Raw genomic sequence first — 20000 nt, 5'->3', positions numbered from 1 at the left:
TTACCGCGACACTTTAGGATTTTCCTATTCGGTTTAGCGAGTTTTACTTCCACACACACACACGTGTCCGGACTTAAATCTGGACACACAGTGTATTTAGAAAAAGAGAGAGAGAGAGAGAGAGGCGGATGTACATTTCGCGACAATCTCATTACGGAATATATATCGCAAAGCCGCTGGATGCTCCGATCTTTGCTGCCTCCATTATCGAGACGTATTTCATTGTTTACTTGACGAGCGTTTTTCTTAGCGTTTCCGAGCGTGCGTAAAACAGCGGCTGTTATTAGCGGCTGGAACGAAGTAAAAGACCAGAGATCCGCGTTTGTTGAGAAATTAAAAAGGCTTTCACGCATCGATCGGATATTAATTATCACACGCGAAACCTGCCGCCAACGGCGGAAATGAAGGATCTCGCGAGAAGAAGCGGGCATCTCATTTCTCGCCGAGGCTTGCGCGACTTTGCCATTGTTTTTCATTACTGAGGAATAATCTCTCTCTCTCTCTCTCTCTCTCTCTCTCTCTCTCTCTCTCTCCTTCACTCTCTCCCTCAACAGCGTCTTTTCTCGCGGCCGAGATGCGACTCTTGGTGCGACAGGAAAGGAAATCTCTCGTGGTGCGGCAGGTGCACCGACGGGACGGTCGCAAGCGCGAAGGCGCGAGATAACGAGCAATTCCCCCCTCAGTTCAGAAAGTCAAATTTATGAAAAGCGCGCGGAGGCCAATGTGTGTGCACCAGCGGCGCCCGGGCGCAGCTTGTTTACCGGCGCGGCGCGCTCGGATTTGTCTTTGTCTTTTCTCGCGCGCCCCGACGGCGAGTGGAAGTATTCTCTCGCGCGATTAATCGGCGCATTCGCCGAACTCGCGATCGTGTTCATTGTCACTGCGAGAGAGACAGAGGAAGCGAGAGAGCGAGAGGAAGAGGGGGGGGGTGTATCGCGGGGGTGCGCGGTTTCTTCGCAGGTTGCAGAGGCCTACGCGACAAAATGATCGACGAGCGAATTATCCTTCCGCCTTAAAAGAATTCTCGCGATTCGCGCGCGGGATTGAAGAGCAGGCCGGAGGAGAAGCCGGTGAGGCGGGTAATCCGATGTCATTTTCGTGGAATAAAGATTACTCGCGCTTTCCGCCGTTTGCGAGATTGGCGCATTTACATTTTGATGATCTATCGGTGGAAAAAAGGGACAAAAAGAGCGCCCGGTTCGTCGTGATTCCGCGCGCGAACCAATAGTTCTCATCCTCTTCCTCCTCCTCCTTCTCCCTCCTCCCGCTCCACCTCTTTCGGCCCCAAACCACTCTCTGCGTATCGTCCTCGCGTACGTGTACGTATGCGCGACTGTTAATACAGACATGCACGTGAAGTAACGAGCAATCCCGCGAGCGGCGAATGAAAATTCATGAAAATATGAATAGTAAGGTCAGGCCGGCGGGACGAGCGGAGACGGAGAATGCGGTCTGAAAGAGGAATTCGTGGAAAAAAGCGGAAAACCGCGGAACGTTCCCGCGGGAGATACCCTGTCGCGTTCGCGCGACGGCGCGTGTTGTTTCGAGAACGGTCGGGGATATATGGAGAAAAAGAGAGACAGATAGGTGCACAGATAAAAAGAGATTGATTGGTTGGCATGATCGAGCGTTTATTAATCGTTCCAGGACAATTCCCTGGGAACAGTCGCGATTAATCGAACCCGCTCGGTCGAGCAGGATAGCAGGGAATTTAATTAATTACCTAGATATTGCATTACAAAGGGAGAGAACTCCTCGTTGTATTTCTCCCAGCATCATTCTGCATTTGTTCAGCTCGTGTTAGAAAATCGAATAATAGCTGGTAGATGGATGAATGCCTTGATTCTTGCCCCAGGAAAATGCATCTCTAAGGGCGTTGCTTCAATAGCTAATAATCAAATTAGAAGATAATTGGAGAATATAAGAAAGAAAAGAGCAGAAATGCCAAAAGAGAGATGGAAATGAATGAAAAGGTGAGGGAGAAAAGGAGAGGAAAAGACCGCGAAATGCGAGGCGAGACGAACCGATCGCGTTCGATTCGCGCAGCGAACGTCGAACGTCGCGCGATGGAGTCTCATCGTAAACATCGAATAAATCTCCATGTTTTCCGCAGATCCTCGTTCTTCTCCTGCGCCGAGCAAGAGAGAAAAGAAGAGCCGCGGAGCCGAAACGTAAATTCGCGGGAGCGCGCGTGTCATTGGCGATGTACGCGAGAAAGGATGATGTATCGCCTCGCGAACTATCGCGCGCGTTTCCCGATCCTCGGCTAGCCTAACGACGAGCGGAGGAAGCGGGGTGGAAAATAATCCGCGCTGCGCTGGGAGGATTTGCAGGGGGGCGCGCGCCCGTGTGCTCCGCAGGAAAATGATTCGGCAGATTTTTGCACGCTTTCGCAAATGACGGTCTATCTACAAGCGCGTGCCCCCCCTCCCCGCGCGTGCTCCCCCGTCACTGTGCGTGCGTGCGTGCGTACGTACGCGCGGCCATGATAAATTGGAAGCTTTCAGCCGCGGCGAAAAGCGGGCGATAGGACAAACGAGGGTGCGAATAAGCGGCGCGAAAAGCCGACCGAGGAAAAAATGAGGGCGTCCGGGGGCGGGCGGACAGGCGTTTCGCCTGTGAATGGAGAAACAGGAGGCGCCGTCGGGGGTCGTGCCTCGCGTCTCGCGTCTCGCGATTGCCCCCTACCCCTTGTCGCTTGGTTGAAGAGACTGCCGGGCATAATTTAAAGCGCGCACATTGGACTCTTGGGCTAAAATACACGCTGTTCGACGACTCGTGCAAATTATGAGCGCCTCGCGCGCGCTAATTGGAATCGCGCAGAGCACGAATGTTGCGAGCGAAAGTCGCCGCCGGCGGGGGCGGGGCGGAGACGACACGACTGGCTCTAGACCGATTACCAGCGATAAATTCCCGTCATGAATTCCATGCTGCCGTCGTTAAAAAACAAAACAGAGGAGACGAGAAGGAAAACGCCCGGCGCACACGCACACGCACACACGCGTACGCACACGCACGTGCACACTCGCACACTCGCACCCGCCTAGTAGCGGAGCAGGTAGTAATAACAGCAGCATCGACAGCGGGACGGCGCGCGTCTGTTTAGAGAATCGCGGAAAATCGCCATTTAGCCGACTCGGCGCGGCGCGGGGTTATCGTCGCGCCGAGCGCTACGGACGGATCACCGTATTTATTTACGTTGACAGTAAATAAACAGGCACGCGTATGCAATTGCAGCGCACTTGGCATCCCGTGTGCATATCGAATGTTTGGAACGTCGAAAGTTAAAGGTGCTCGCGCGAAGCGGATTTGAAAGCGTAATGTGTGTATCACACTAGCTAGACTCACGACTGCAGCTGCGGCTGCGATTGCGATTGCGATTCTTCTTCGACCAATCAGAAAACAGCGACTCGCGGCTGCGACTCGCGACTGTCGTTTGGACGGCTGTCCATTTTTTGAGTCACAGCCGCAGTCGCAACCAATCACAGTCATAATCACATTTATTTAATTTAAAATATATATATTCAATAGTATATATATAATATAATAAAAGTCGGTGATCATTAGAATAAGGTTATATCTAGTGTTGTTTTATGTGTTACATATATTTTTTTAAATGTCAAAACAATTTAATAAGGAGATAGACTATTGTTTAGTAGATCTCGTGCACTAGGAAAAATATATTGTTGCGTGAACCAAAATTTTGTTGTAACAACAAAATAATTGGGTTAAAATATGCCCAACAAAACTGTTTAGTTCCTATAAACAAATATCTTGTTTGATTACGGTTCGTTCGTATAACGTAATACTTTTGTTATAGCAACCAAAAAAAGCTTTAACTATATGAATTTTGTTAAAAATACTATAATTTTTTCTTAATATATAAAATCTAAATTTTAGTGCACAGAAAAACAAAATAGTATCCATTGGGCATTATTTTAGTTTATGTAAAATAATATTTCGTTATTATGTAATTTTTATGGATAAAATAACTAAAATGCTTAATTTTTATATATAAAGTCTAAGAACAAAATCATTTGGTCCAGAAAACAAAGCAGAAGAATATATTTAGTCGAGTCAATTAAATATTTTGTTACATAAAACAAGATATTTGGTTGCTATTAAAAAATGCCTCAACTAAACAGTTTTGTTAGAGATACTACAATAAATCTTTTTTTCCTAGTGTAGAATGTAAACCCCTTCCTCTGGGATTGTTGTACGTATGACAGTATGTTAACAGTATTTAGCCGCAGCCGCGATCGCCAATCGCAAGTGTGATTGGAAAACAAGAAATCGCAGTCGCAGTCGCAGCCGCGAGTCGCTAGTGTGATACGGTCTTTACACGGATCCCCCGTCTTAGTTTCTCCCTTCTTGCCTGCCTACTCTGCCTTCCTCACGCTCGGCGGACGTCGTCGCATAATGAGGATCAGGTAGAAAATTAGGGGCAAGTGGGCAAGCTGGCTGCGTGCGTGCGTGCGTACGTGCGTGCGTATATGAGCGGAGGCTCCTTCTCACTCGCGTGGGTTGACGACGGTGTCAAGGGCAAGGTGAAATGCAAACATCGCGCCGAGCGAGGGCGATTAGCGCGCTACGGCCGCGTGCGGGGGGGGGGAGGGTTGGCAAGCGAGAAAGCAGAGAAGGGAAGGGGGGAAATTACTTGTGCGCTACGGCTACTCGTACTTGTTCGAGTTTGTCTTGCCAAAGAGAAACGGTGACAGCGCGCTGAAGAGCGCGCTCTTGGAACTTGAAACTTTCCCGTATGTGCGGCGCGACGACAATCGGTCAGACGACAAACGGAACCCGTCGCGTCGGTTCCATCGGAAATATACATACACACGTATATACGGGACCGTCATGACTATCCCAAGTATTCACTTGGAAACGAAGCGCCCGAGGACAAAGAGCGAATCGCGCAATTATCGAGCACTTTACGGGTATTTGTTCTTTGTTACGTCTCTCGTAGGAAATGATATATGCGCGCGTAGCGTCTTTCGTAATTACATGTATATACGGAGAAAGAGAGAGAGAGGGAGAGAGAGAGAGAGAGCGCTTCTGTTAGAGAAATGGTCGAAATGTGCAATTACTCAGCGTTTTGTAAAATCTATTACGCGGGTTAAACCCGCGATTTTCCTCGAAGAATTGCAAGATCTGCAAGATCTGCTGCTACATGAGTAAAGACTGACGCAACGGCAGTTCGTCAATCCTCCAATTTTTTCCTCCTTCTTCCTTTTTTCTACTTGAAGAAGATCAAAATCGTAAGACTTCGTAGACTCGTACCCTGCGCTTTCTAGCCAGAAGGATCCGAAGACAAGAGATAAATATCCTCCTTACATTATCCATTATCCAAGTACCGTCTTCGTCTGGCTTTCTCTGATAACGATAAAGTCCGACAAAAATATAGCACAGCCCAACATGATCGAACGAATGATGAAGTTCTCAATTAACGACCTCATCGTTGAAATGAATTAACGAATTAATGATACATACGTGTCGGTCCGATGGAGGCCGGCGTAGTCCATCGCTTGAAAGGGCTGTTTGATACCACGAAACTACGGCAATTCCGGCACGTTCGCGTTCCGCGGAATCTGGCACGCGCGATACGCTGGCTGGCTGGCTGGCTGGCTGGCTGGCTTGCGGAAAATACCAAATTGTGTCTTTGCGCCGTACGCGAATGTGTAACAGTTCTCGTCCGTGAAACTACAGCGATGCTCAACGGACCGCGAAAGACCAAGAATACCACTCTCTCGCCGCTCTCTTTCTCTCTCACTCTCACTCGCCGAGTACATTATGCCCGACCCAATTAAAATCCATCCCGTCTCTCGTTCTCCATCACCCCTTTCTCCTGTTCTTGCTTCTCCGACCTCGCTCGGTCTCTCCACGCGACACTTTTTCATTCACTTTCATTTTGATCAACATTCTTCTTTGCTTGACCGTTACGTTCGCTCTCCCGTTACGTAACGCTACCGTACGACGCGGTCGACTCCGCTCGTAATTGCTTTTTTAAGCTAGCGTCATGTTGGTTTGGGGAGGGAAGAAGTCGAGGAGGAGGAGGATTGTGCGCGTACGTTACGCTCCCGGCTCATAAATCTCCGTCAGACTTTGTGTATCGAGAAGCGAGGGTCGTTTGGAGCGGGCGTGCCGTCAGCCGAGAGACGGCGAAGGGGGCGGAAACGGAGTATGTATATAACTGGGGGATTACACTTTTGGTAGGTGTATTAACGTCGGAACGTTAACGTAAATCTGTCGTTCATGCGAGCTAATCTCGGCTCGGCTCGGCTCGGCTCGGCTCGACTCGGCTCGACTCGGCTCGAGCGTGCGTTTCTTTCTCGGCCGGAAGAAAAACGCGAGCGACCAGCAGTTAATATTGTCTCGCTCCGATCCGGCCCGGCCGATTTCTAGTCCGGCAACTTCCTCGATAATGAAAGTCCGCTTCTTTTTACCCCCTTTGCCTGTCGCAACTTCGCCACCGTGAAAGAGCGATATTCTCCTGCGATGCAATTTTCGGCGGCGGATGTCATAAATCGTCGATCGTTTTTGCCGGGATTTTCAAGATTACGGGCTCGTCAGGCTGCCTTTCCGCGACTCTCCGAATACCGTCGCGAACGGTATTTTTGCGAGGGAAACTGCTCTCGGCGCAGCCTTTCGGCGATCCGCGACGCAACAAGTATCGCGTTAACCGTCTCGCCTCGTCTCCGACTGCTCGCGGAAACAAAGCGCGCCGGTTATTAAAACGAGCCTCCTCCGCGTCGTGGATATGGCCGCGAATAGAAGGCCCGCGATAGGAGCGTGGGGGAGAAACAGAGAAATAGAAAGGAAGTGAGAGACGGAGAGACAGACAGACAGACAGACAGACAGACAGACAGACAGAGAGTAGAACTAGTGTAAATTTGCACGGGCGAGCGAACAGCTACACGTTATTAAGATCGGCAAGCCGGCAGGTATCCGCGAAGACTTACCATGACGGAGAAGCACGTCGAGAAAAACGTCGTTCTGACGTTGCGATTGTATCGAGAAAATTACATGCTTGTCGGGGGACAGGAAGAGATAGAAGGAGAGAGGGAGAAAAAAAGTACCCACGCGTCGGCGAACAATCAATGGGGACTGTCAGGAGCAGATGAGAAGAATTCCTCGTTTTTTTTTTCTTTTTTTTTATATCGGAGTCGCCGCGAAGCGACAGAAAGAACGGCTTGACGGTGGGAGGGAAGACGGACAGACAGACAGACAGACAGACAGACACAGACTGAGAGCACTGAACGTATCGAATGAATCCGCGCGTAATATGCGCGACCTGGATCTCGATTATTTCCTCGTTTCCGTGTCGAGGCTGTTCCTCTTTCGCTTCGCCCCCGTCTATCCGTCTTTCTCTTCCTCCTCTTTTTCTTTTTCCTCTTTTTTTTTTTTTTCAAATCAGAGCGAGAGAGAGAGAGAGAGAGAGAGAGAGAGGCAGAAGAGAGAAAGGGAAGTTATAACGCGGCGCGGAATATCTAGCAACGCGACCCGACGGAGGTGAGAATATGAAACGATATGGAAATATGGTCCGGCTGTTTTATCCTCGCGCGAAGTGCCATGTCGCGCTCGAAATGGATGCTGTAACTTCGCTATTGCTCCGGTTTGTGTGAGAGCGAACGAGCGCGACGGGGGTTTGCCGTTTCGAATAACGGCCCTGAATCTGCGCGTCGTCGAAGCCGCGAGCCGCCCGTCGGCGGCTCCTCTTGTTTCCCGTTTATTTTCGCGCGACAGTCGAACCTCTGCCCGAGAGATGCATCGCGCTGCACGTTGCCGCCGTGTAATTTCGCGCGATGACGCGTTCCTCTCTCGCGAGCGTTTCCCGCAGATACCGCACAGAAGCTCCAGACTCGCCCGAGAATTGCTTATTCGGTTGCGATACCGATCGCGGGAGTCCCTTTCGCATTCCAATAGAACGAAGAATCGGAAACGTTAAAGTTGCACATTTTATGTAACATGTTGTTACATTTTACATCTTCGCTCAAGATACTTGTGGATGATTTCGAAGCAAGTCTGAGCAAAGTGCTCGGAACATTTTGAGGAACTTTAACGCGTTTAACGAGTACTCAGGCTTGCAAAGTATTTGTGTGCAAAGACTCGGTGCGCGTTTCCGACATGAAACATAAATATGAAATAGGAAAAGCGATTTAAGGAGACTGGAGGATCAGATTGCTGAAAAATCGTGCTTGTTTTTGCTAATATCAAAATGTGAACTGAATAAATGTGCAAGAATGAAAATTTTAGGTATAGTTATATAACATATGAAGAGTAGAAAAATTTTGTTTATTAACAAATACTCGTATAAATATACGATATATATAGCTGAAATATACTCTCCTTTTTTTTTCAAGTTATCGTTTTTGCAGTAATATCTCGGCTCTCGATAGTCCGATTAGAACGAATTTTAGCTAGAAATCTTGAGGAGGCTTATCATAATCATAAGTGAACCACTAGAAAAAAAATCGAACAACATTAACAAAATGGCAGCTATTAATACGAAAAAATTCCAAATTTTCAATTCTTTTACGATAAAGATATTAATATCTCGAAATGAAATATTTTTGGACGGAGTTGTCCATGGTTCACCTGAGAGCCACATGAACAAATATTATTGCTTTAAAATTTCAAATTGATACGCAGCTCAGGTTTGGAGAAATCACTGCAAATAGTTGAACAATAAATTTTCGAGAAAAACGCGTTTAAAATTTAAATGGACGTATATTGAGTATGAGTATTTGTTTAAAAACAAAACGTATGAGTATTTGTTTAAAAACAAAATTTTTCTACTCTTCATATGTTATATTAATATATGTAAAATTTTCATTCTTGCACATTTATTCAGTTCGTCACAAAATCATTATCAAAAATAAGCACGAATTTTCAGTAATCTGTGACCCTCTTTTAAGAAGTCCCCTTTTAAGGGGGAACGCTCGGCAGAAAAAAAAACAGGATCTGTTTGGGTTTCCCGTTTATAGAATTGTGTTCTTGAAACGTCGCGTGTTTAATCCGAATCTTCCTCGTGATCTTCCCGCAATCAGAAGCAATCATTCTTTTCGAGAGATCTCACGAAGATCTCTCAAACGATCGTTCGCGGTGGCGTACTCTGCGCTCTTATCGTCCACCGGGATGTTATTAAAACGTCTAATAACAATGTTCCGACTTTCTCTTTGAGCCGAGTCGCGCTGAATGAAGATAAAGTCGGAAGAAAAATGTTTTCTTCCAGAGACGCAGAGTCCGTTCGTCCCTCCCCCCCTCCCGCCCTTAGACTGTGTCGGCGCTCTTGAAACTCTCGCGCTCGCTATTCACCACGCTGCTCTAAATTACGCGCCACCGCGATATTTCTCATTTTTATGTTCCGGCTTATTATACAGATGGTAATTAATCTTGATGAAAATATTTCTCGCCGGCTGCCGTCGCCGCCGCCGCTGCTGCTGCTGCTGCCGCGGCATTTTTGTTGTTGATCCGATAGCACGGTGAGTCCGCGTGGCACCGTCGCTGTGTTCGCATTTGCAACTAATAAGACTCGGCGGTTGCGGCCGCAGCGCTGGGTTTTACATTCTACTCAAATGTATTCCGCCGCCGCCGACGACGACGACGTTCGTCCGAATGCGAGTACGCTCGCTAACAATCCTGCAATTTTTCATGCAAACGAGATGTTATGTAGACTGATCGCGCTTAATCTTCCCGATATCGCGTATAAATATTTAACTCGCGCTACACACGCACACGCGAACGCAAAGCTGTGCCAGCGAGTACTACTCGAGACTGCGCTCGTAAAACATCCCCCCGTCCAACCACTCTCTGCGACCACCCCTTGCTGCCGGTGGACCGTCTAGTTTAGCGAGAGATAAAGAAAATGCAGAATAAGAGTCGTAAAACGCGAGCGTGCTCGTGAGAGAGAAAAGCGCGGCGACCGCCGTGGTGCGACAGGACGACTGCACTTGGCTGTTGCAAACGACTGGAATAGATTCTTTTCTTTTTTCTGATTGCAATTCGGAGCACAGCTCCAAATGTCCAACGAGAGATCTTAAGGAGATGCCGCGCTTGGAAACTTTAACGACAAGAATATTGAGAATTTTCTTTGCTCTCAATCGTGACAGCGCGCTTATTCCTCGTCTTCTTTCTTATGTCAAGCCAAAGGCACTGTGAGATAAACCGAGACGTTTCGCGAAATCTTCGGACGGAAGTTAAGAAACCTGTTTAACCTTTTAACGCTCGACTTTTTTATAAATGTTTTAAGAATAAAATTTGAGTTTTTTTGAACTGAGACTGTAAGTAGTGATAACCAAAAAATATATCAAAAATATATCAGAATTTTATATCTACGAAAAACTACCTTTCCAAGCAGAAATTACTCCCAGAAGCGAAAAATACGCCTGATCGGTTAATTTCTTTTTTTAATTTTAATAATTTTATATCATACCTAATGGTTGGAAAAATTCCTCAAAGGATAAAACTTATATTTTCAAAACTTGATGTTTATTTACTCGGAATGGAATTGCATAAAGCATCGAGAGATGCAGAGGGGAATTTTACAGGTTTTGCAAATTATTTTTGTCCCGCTTTGCTTCCCTTTCGAGCTGCACAATTGACAACGTCTTTTACTGTTTTTCTTAACAGGCATGTGCTTGTTGCAACACTTTCTGATGTACGAAAAACGAAAATGAAAACAATCGACTTTTGAACGGAAAATGGTATGGTATAAAGTAATAGTCTACTTCTCAACGAATAAATTTGTATTTTTTCTTTTGTAAATATAACAGTAAAAGTGATAAAACATGGACACACTCAGAGATGGAAAAACCGTGAAACAATTGCACGGAAAATCAGCATCAATCGTTTACTTCTGAATAAATGAGTACATGAAGTTTCCGCTTTTCATTTGTTGGTTTCGTTGGTTTGGTTTTTTTATCGTTCGTTTTTTGCTTATTGGTGGTAAATATGACTTGGATCCTAAAAGCATATACGAAATGAGCAACCTATACAGAGAAAAATGCAGGGTAATCTATACGGCATAACTCTGATAGTCAGCTTGACATTTTTGAGCTGAAACTTTACTATATTTGTGAGTGAAGTTTATCATTCAGAGCGCCAAGCTTACTATTTCAGAAGAATATCTTATAGATCACCATTTAGACAGTCAATCGTCCCTTCATTTTTCGCCGCAAAAGACGCATAAAAGCCGTGTGTAGGTCACCAGGCTTCACGAAAATAGCTTGATTTCTTGATTTTCGTGTCCACCACGATTGGATTCGCCATTTTGTATTCTTTTAATTTCACATTTTGCATCTGAGAAAGCCTCCAAATGTATAACATTATAACAGATACCAATCTATTCATTTATATATAGTGCACTTCTAGATGTCAGTAACAATACTAACTATGCCTATTTGGAATTCGACAAAACACGTTATCATTAAAACTGAGCTAAAAACAGACTAAACCGAATCTACATACAATCTATATACCATTTTTAGAAGAAGAATTCACCTTTACAGTGCAGGTGCAAAGAAAACGAAAATGTCTCCTCTTTTGACCAAGTTATGGATTCTTAAATGCGTTTCTGGTAACTGTAGTTAGCAGTTAAGGGGTTAAAGGGTTAAATCAGCTCCCTTGTAAAGTTTCAGCTCAAAAATGTCAAGCTGACTATCAGAGTTATGCCGTATAGATTACCCTGCATTTTTCTCTGTATAGGTTGCTCATTTCGTATATGCTTTTAGGATCCAAGTCATATTTACCACCAATAAGCAAAAAACGAACGATAAAAAAACCAAACCAACGAAACCAACAAATGAAAAGCGGAAACTTCATGTACTCATTTATTCAGAAGTAAACGATTGATGCTGATTTCCCGTGCAATTGTTTCACGGTTTTTCCATCTCTGAGTGTGTCCATGTTTTATCACTTTTACTGTTATATTTACAAAAGAAAAAATACAAATTTATTCGTATTTTTCGCACTCGCCAGGCGTCGACATCACTCGCGCCTGATTTCACCGTATTCGCGCGTTTTCCCTGGCTTCTCCGCTCGTTTCTCCGAAAGCAAGCGCGCGCTTTCTCTCAGGCCTGTGCATCCCTATCCTTATCGTCCCATCGCTCGGTGTATCTTCCTGCATTCCTGCATTCAAGCAGGCACAACGAACTCGTCGCTATCGCTAGTCGCTAGAGCGGGCGCTCGCGTTTATCAGCCTCTACGCACACGCGTCGCGTCGCGCATACACGCGTTCGTAAAACAGCGTTGGGTGGAGTCGCGCGAATAATAAATCACAGTCATGCGGCCGACGTTCGAACGGGCGAAATACACACCGACGCCGGAGCGATAAAGTTGTACCTGAGGTTTCTCCGATTCGAGGAAGTCAGCGAAAATCGGAGCCAGAGTGCGTGCGGCCGCGCCGGTGTCTCGCACGCGCGCGCGTCCGAGATTGAAACAGTAAATCTTTATGAGTCTAGAGACGAGAAAGACGAGGGAACACGGAGGACGTGGGGCCCGGAGCCCGGAGCACGGGAATCGGTATCCGCGCCGAGCGTGGTATGAAAATATAACGCGTATCGGAAAGGAGGTACACCATCCCTCTCGCGTCGCGTCGCGTTGCGTTGCGTTGTGTCGTCATTAATTATGTCTATCGATGGATGTTTAATCTGCTTCGGAAAATATTGATTAATCGAGGGGAGAGAGAGAGAGACAAACAGGGTGGATCATTTGTGGGGCTTGTCAAATAAATTAGCCGCGAAGCGTACGTATGTACACACCGCGAGAATGCGCAGAGGGTGTACAGCGTTTTACTTTACGCACGAGTGTACAGCGAATACGCGTAAACCCGACGCAGCGAGCAAAGCGATGCTACGCAAACTAGAAGAAGACAGATACCGTGACGAAAGTAGAAAATTTCATTTGACCGTTCCGCTTCGTTTCCAAGTTTCCGCGATCTTTGACTACTTAGCTGATTCTATCAAGCGCGCAAAAGCTCAACTGACGATTGAATGAGGGAGAGAGAGAGAGAGAGAGAGAGAGAGAGGGAGAGAGACGATAGAGGAATCTAATTTTCGAGATGCACGTAATTTTCGAGATCCCTCTCATCTCGTTTCATTGACTCTCGATTGACTGTGTACACAATTTCTGTAGATACACTCGATTGTATCTCGCAATGTCCGGAAGTTCACGCCGGCGAAATGGCGAGCTCTCTCGACGGACTCTCGCGCGAGATCCCGCGGAGACGAGATCGCGGTATATCGAGCGTGTATTCGTGAAAAAAGGGCCTCGACAGGCCTCCTAATGATCTTTTTGTCGATTTAATTCGGCGTAGTCGAGCGCGTCGGTGGATTCTGTCGGGGAGAATTGCGGTCGGTCTGACTCCGACGGCCGCGGCGGGGGACACGCTCTCGCCGGCAATTTCGATTCTGTCGGGAGTACACCGCGCGGCCGCGGTAAACCGTACGGAGAACAATGGTCCCGCTTCCGAAGGAGAAAAACAAGACGCGACCGCCGCTGGGAGAAGGGACAGGACAGCGGATTAACGGAGGGGAAGAGACAGATGGACGGATAGATGAACCGAAAGAAAGATAGATAGATAGATAGAGAGAGAGAGAGAGAGAGAGAGAGAGAGAGAGGGAGAGAGAGAAAGAGAGAGAGAACGAATATGGTACGCACGCGCAAGCACCGAGGATTCCAAGGACGAAAAGAGTACAGGACACAAACGGGGAGGAGTTGCGGGATTGGGGATGAAAAGACACGAGATGGTTAAGCAAAAACGAAGGTGACGACGACGACGACGATACGGGGACGATGACGGAGGAGGAGGAGGAGGAGAAGGAGGATCGCGACGAAAGGCGAGTTTCTCGAAACGGGCCGACGACGCGGTTGATACGATGAAGCGGAAAGAGGAGAGGCAGAAAGAGGCACCCTTCGTTGCCTCTGTCTGCCTCTCTCTGTTCCTACCTCGTACCTTCTGCCTCATTTTTCGAGGCGAGTCTCGCTCCCTTAGTTTTTCTTTCGTCTCTCTCTCTCTCTCTTGCTCTCTCTCTCTCTCTCTTTCTGCCGTTATTTCAAAGGGGACTTTAATTTATGCAAATTTATAATGCGCGAGCACCCGACGATTTAACCATGAAAACCGCCTTGCCGGGATTCATAGTCTCTCTCTTTCTCTCTCTCTCGCGGCTGCTCGGCGGGTAGCATTTTTCGTTGCGGGCACGAAGAGCACCCGGTAAAACGGCTAACTGAGCGACGACGACGACGACGACGAAAAGAGAGGGTTGATACGTGCCGCGGCATGGCGGCGGAGCTTAAAGCGTCCGTCGTGCGCGCGCGCGCTATCGCGAAGATGCGTCGGTGACGGCTGCTTCTCCGGCATGCATGACCACGTAAGCGGGATGCAGGAAACGCTGGCGCGGCCGTGTCCGTCCCATTTCTCGGCCCATTCTCATTAATTTCCGCTCGGCCGCCAGGGAAGAAGGAGAAACAGTGACGTGTGCGGCCACCGCGTGTCCTTAGGAGATTTATCGCGACCGCTTACTCCCGCTTATTTTTCAGCTTCCATTTGTTATCCCACGCGATGAATAAACGCATTGCGCGGATTGTTTAGCGCGGCGTAATTGAGAATTCAAATTCTGCGGGAAGTGGAACTCCTCCGGGTAGACGTTGCTCTGCGCGCGTATATTACGCGCGATCAAGCTCTGTCTCTGTCTCTGTCTCTCTCTCTCTCTCTCTCTCTCTCTCTCTCTCTCTCCTCTCTCTCTCCTCTCTCTCTCCTCTCTCTCTCTCTCGTGCAATTTCATTTCCTCCACACAGCGCTTCTTCTGCGCGCCAACGCCAATGCCATTACGGCGGATAATAACAAGACGTCCTGACACGCGGCCGAGCGCGAGTTTCCAACAAGTTGGCGTTGTGGTTGGGTCGAATAGAATTGTCACGCGCGGTCGCAACGCAACGCAAAAGTAACTCGAAGCAAATTGCGAAACAAAACTCGACATGCAGTTTCATGCTTAAATTCTTGGACGCAAATAAACTTCCTTTTTCGCCTCGTCGCCCCTTCTCTAAGCTCTGGCCCCTTTCTCTAGCTCTGTCTCTTCTCTCTCTTCTCTCTCTCTTCTCATCTCTCTCTCTCTCTCTCTCTCTCTCATTCTCTCTCTTCTCTCTCTCTCTCTTCTCTCTTCTCTCCTCTCTCTCTCTTCGTCTCTCTCTCTCTCAAAGGAGTTTTCCGACCGTGAGAAGTCAGGAGAAACTCCTTAAAACTTCCGCTTCAGTCACTTCTTAGGGGATCAAATTATGGATGTCGAGACACAGCGATAAATGGTTGTTTTCTTTTGAAATCTGATTTACATAAATTAATCGCAGTTTACGGCGGCGAGGGGAGGGAAACTAAAAGGGTGGCGTCACAGCCGATACGTTATTACAACGTTGTCCGCATGTAATTGTTTTTCCGCTCCTTTATCGGCGTTAATAAAGCAAAGGAGGGTCGAATCAGCGGTCAGGCCGCGCCGCGCCGTCCATCGCTCATTTTTCATGACGCGCTCCTACGATCGCTCCAAACGCATCGTCGACGATCAGTTTTTCGGGTGACGTAGTAGCAAAGTTATACAGCTCATTCAATCGCGAAGTCAATGCGGGTGGAGAGCGCACCACAAGAGAGATGCGCATGACCGGACCGAATGATGGCGGTTAGCGACGAGTTGCGCGTTTGGTGTGTGATCAGTAGGGTAGCGGTTAGAGACTTGTGTCGATGGTGTCGGCGGGCTGTGGGCCGCTGTATATTCGCGCGCTGATTTCGACTCGCTTTTGCTTTATTACACGCCGATTTAAATGGGAGCGAAAATAAATGCGACACCGTGTAATAACGTATCGGGCTGTGACGACCCTTTTAGTTTTCGCCTCCCTTCGCCGCGTAAACTGGCGATTATTTATGTTCAGATTTCAAAAAGAAAAACAACCATTTACGCTGGTGTCTCGACATCCATAATTTGAATCCGCCTAAGAAGTGGACCTGAGCGGAAGTTTAAGGAGTTTCTCCTGACTTCTCACGGTCGGAAACTCCTTTGAGAGAGAGAGAGAGAGAGAGAGAGAGAGAGAGAGAGAGAGAGAGAGAGAGAGAGAGAGAGAGAGAGAGAGAGAGAGAGAGAGGAGAGAGAGAGAGAGAGAGAGAGAGAGAGAGAGAAGAGAGAGAGAAAGAGACAGACTTAGAGAAGAGGGCAGAGCTAGAGAAGGGGCAGAGAGGGCGAAAAAGGAAGTTTATTTGCGTCCAAGAATTTAAGCATGAAACTGCATGTCGAGTTTGTTCGCAATTTGCTCGAGTACTTTTTGCGTTGCCGTTGCGCCCGCGTGACAATTCTATGACCGCAACACAACGCCAACTTGTTGGAGAACTCGCGCTCGGCCGCGTGTCAGACGTCTTGTTATTATCCGCCGTAATGGCATGGCGTTGCGCGCAGAGAGCGCTGGTTGGAGAATGAAATGCACGAGAGATGGAGAGAGAAGAGAGAGAGAGAGAGAGAGAGAGAGAGAGAGAGAGAGAGAGAGAGAGAGAGAGAGAGAGAGAGAGAGAGAGAGAGAGAGAGAGAGAGAGAGAGAGAGAGAGAGAAACAGAGAGACAGAGACTTGATCGCGCGTAATATACGCGCGCAGAGCAACGTCTACCCGGAGGAGTTCCACTTCCCGCAGAATTTGAATTCTCAATTACGCCGCGCTAAACAATCCGCGCAATGCGTTTATTCATCGCGTGGGATAACAAATGGAAGCTGAAAAATAAGCGGGAGTAAGCGGTCGCGATAAATCTCCTAAGGACACGCGGTGGCCGCACACGTCACTGTTTCTCCTTCTTCCCTGGCGGCCGAGCGGAAATTAATGAGAATGGGCCGAGAAATGGGACGGACACGGCCGCGCCAGCGTTTCCTGCATCCCGCTTACGTGGTCATGCATGCCGGAGAAGCAGCCGTCACCGACGCATCTTCGCGATAGCGCGCGCGCGCACGACGGACGCTTTAAGCTCCGCCGCCATGCCGCGGCACGTATCAACCCTCTCTTTTCGTCGTCGTCGTCGTCGTCGCTCAGTTAGCCGTTTTACCGGGTGCTCTTTCGTGCCCGCAACGAAAAATGCTACCCGCCGAGCAGCCGCGAGAGAGAGAAAAAGAGAGAGACTATGAATCCCGGCAAGGCGGTTTTCATGGTTAAATCGTCGGGTGCTCGCGCATTATAAATTTGCATAAATTAAAGTCCCCTTTGAAATAACGGCAGAGAGAAGAGAGAGAGAGAGAGAGAGAGAGAAGAGAGAAGAGAGAGAGAGAGAAGACGAAAGAAAAACTAAGGGAGCGAGACTCGCCTCACAAAAATGAGGCAGAAGGTACGAGGTAGGAACAGAGAGAGGCAGACAGAGGCAACGAAGGGTGCCTCTTTCTGCCTCTCCTCTTTCGCTGCTTCATCGTATCAACCGCGTCGTCGGCCCGTTCGAGAAACTCGCCTTTCGTCGCGATCCTCCTTCTCCTCCTCCTCCTCCTCCGTCATCGTCCCGTATCGTCGTCGTCGTCGTCACCTTCGTTTTTGCTTAACCATCTCGTGTCTTTTCATCCCCAATCCCGCAACTCCTCCCCGTTTGTGTCCTGTACTCTTTTCGTCCTTGGAATCCTCGGTGCTTGCGCGTGCGTACCAATTTCGTTCTCTCTCTCTTCTCTCTCTCCCTCTCTCTCTCTCTCTCTTCTCTCTCTCTCTCTATCTATCTATCTTTCTTTCGGTTCATCTATCCGTCCATCTGTCTCTTCCCCTCCGTTAATCCGCTGTCCTGTCCCTTCTCCCAGCGGCGGTCGCGTCTTGTTTTTCTCCTTCGGAAGCGGGACCATTGTTCTCCGTACGGTTTACCGCGGCCGCGCGGTGTACTCCCGACAGAATCGAAATTGCCGGCGAGAGCGTGTCCCCGCCGCGGCCGTCGGAGTCAGACCGACCGCAATTCTCCCCGACAGAATCCACCGACCGCTCGGACTACGCCGAATTAAATCGACAAAAAGATCATTAGGAGGCCTGTCGAGGCCCTTTTTTCACGAATACACGCTCGATTACCGCGATCTCGTCTCCGCGGGATCTCGCGCGAGAGTCCGTCGAGAGAGCTCGCCATTTCGCCGGCGTGAACTTCCGGACATTGCGAGATACAATCGAGTGTATCTACAGAAATTGTGTACACAGTCAATCGAGAGTCAATGAAACGAGATGAGAGGGATCTCGAAAATTACGTGCATCTCGAAAATTAGATTCCTCTATCGTCTCTCTCCCTCTCTCTCTCTCTCTCTCTCTCTCTCTCTCCCTCATTCAATCGTCAGTTGAGCTTTTGCGCGCTTGATAGAATCAGCTAAGTAGTCAAAGATCGCGGAAACTTGGAAACGAAGCGGAACGGTCAAATGAAATTTTCTACTTTCGTCACGGTATCTGTCTTCTTCTAGTTTGCGTAGCATCGCTTTGCTCGCTGCGTCGGGTTTACGCGTATTCGCTGTACACTCGTGCGTAAAGTATAACGCTGTACACCCTCTGCGCATTCTCGCGGTGTGTACATACGTACGCTTCGCGGCTATTTATTTGACAAGCCCCACAAATGATCCACCCTGTTTGTCTCTCTCTCTCTCCCCTCGATTAATCAATATTTTCCGAAGCAGATTAAACATCCATCGATAGACATAATTAATGACGACACAACGCAACGCAACGCGACGCGACGCGAGAGGGATGGTGTACCTCCTTTCCGATACGCGTTATATTTTCATACCACGCTCGGCGCGGATACCGATTCCCGTGCTCCGGGCTCCGGGCCCCACGTCCTCCGTGTTCCCTCGTCTTTCTCGTCTCTAGACTCATAAAGATTTACTTTTCAATCTCGGACGCGCGCGCGTGCGAGACACCGGCGCGGCCGCACGCACTCTGGCTCCGATTTTCGCTGACTTCCTCGAATCGGAGAAACCTCAGGTACAACTTTTATCGCTCCGGCGTCGGTGTGTATTTCGCCCGTTCGAACGTCGGCCGCATGACTGTGATTTATTATTCGCGCGACTCCACCCAACGCTGTTTTACGAACGCGTGTATGCGCGACGCGACGCGTGTGCGTAGAGGCTGATAAACGCGAGCGCCCGCTCTAGCGACTAGCGATAGCGACGAGTTCGTTGTGCCTGCTTGAATGCAGGAATGCAGGAAGATACACCGAGCGATGGGACGATAAGGATAGGGATGCACAGGCCTGAGAGAAAGCGCGCGCTTGCTTTCGGAGAAACGAGCGGAGAAGCCAGGAAAACGCGCGAATACGTGTGAAATCAGGCGCGAGTGATGTCGACGCCTGGCGAGTGCGAAAAATACGAATAAATTTGTATTTTTCTTTGTAAATATAACAGTAAAAGTGATAAAACTGGACACACTCAGAGATGGAAAAACCGTGAAACAATTGCACGGGAAATCAGCATCAATCGTTTACTTCTGAATAAATGAGTACATGAAGTTTCCGCTTTTCATTTGTTGGTTTCGTTGGTTTGGTTTTTTTATCGTTCGTTTTTTGCTTATTGGTGGTAAATATGACTTGGATCCTAAAGCATATACGAAATGAGCAACCTATACAGAGAAAAATGCAGGGTAATCTATACGGCATAACTCTGATAGTCAGCTTGACATTTTTGAGCTGAAACTTTACAAGGGAGCTGATTTAACCTTTAACCCTTAACTGCTAACTACAGTTACCAGAAACGCATTTAAGAATCCATAACTTGGTCAAAGAGGAGACATTTTCGTTTTCTTTGCACCTGCACTGTAAAGGTGAATTCTTCTTTTCTAAAAATGGTATATAGATTGTATGTAGATTCGGTTTAGTCTGTTTTTAGCTCAGTTTAATGATAACGTGTTTTGTCGAATTCCAAATAGGCATAGTTAGTATTGTTACTGACATCTAGAAGTGCACTATATATAAATGAATAGATTGGTATCTGTTATAATGTTATACATTTGGAGCTTTCTCAGATGCAAAATGTGAAATTAAAAGAATA

The 20000-nt window shown here is 47.9% G+C and overlaps 1 protein-coding gene across 1 annotated transcript in view; it reads right to left on the bottom strand.

Moving 5' to 3' along the window:
- Window positions 1-5697, bottom strand: part of LOC105190681 (alpha-2 adrenergic receptor) — a gene marked incomplete at its 5' end in the record, with an annotated part of 13093 nt that extends 7396 nt beyond the window's left edge. The window contains one exon of the mRNA XM_025299702.1: window positions 5488-5697. Within this exon, the coding sequence (XP_025155487.1) occupies window positions 5488-5697 (210 nt within the window). The remainder of the gene's footprint in view (window positions 1-5487) is intronic.
- Window positions 5698-20000: the final 14303 nt, after the last annotated feature.

The sequence above is a fragment of the Harpegnathos saltator genome, unplaced genomic scaffold, assembly GCF_003227715.2.
Source record: "Harpegnathos saltator strain DR-91 unplaced genomic scaffold, Hsal_v8.6 scaffold289, whole genome shotgun sequence".
Classification (NCBI taxonomy): domain Eukaryota; kingdom Metazoa; phylum Arthropoda; class Insecta; order Hymenoptera; family Formicidae; genus Harpegnathos; species Harpegnathos saltator.
The sequence above is the reverse complement of the archived record's forward strand: the minus strand, read 5'-3'. Positions and strand labels throughout refer to the sequence as shown.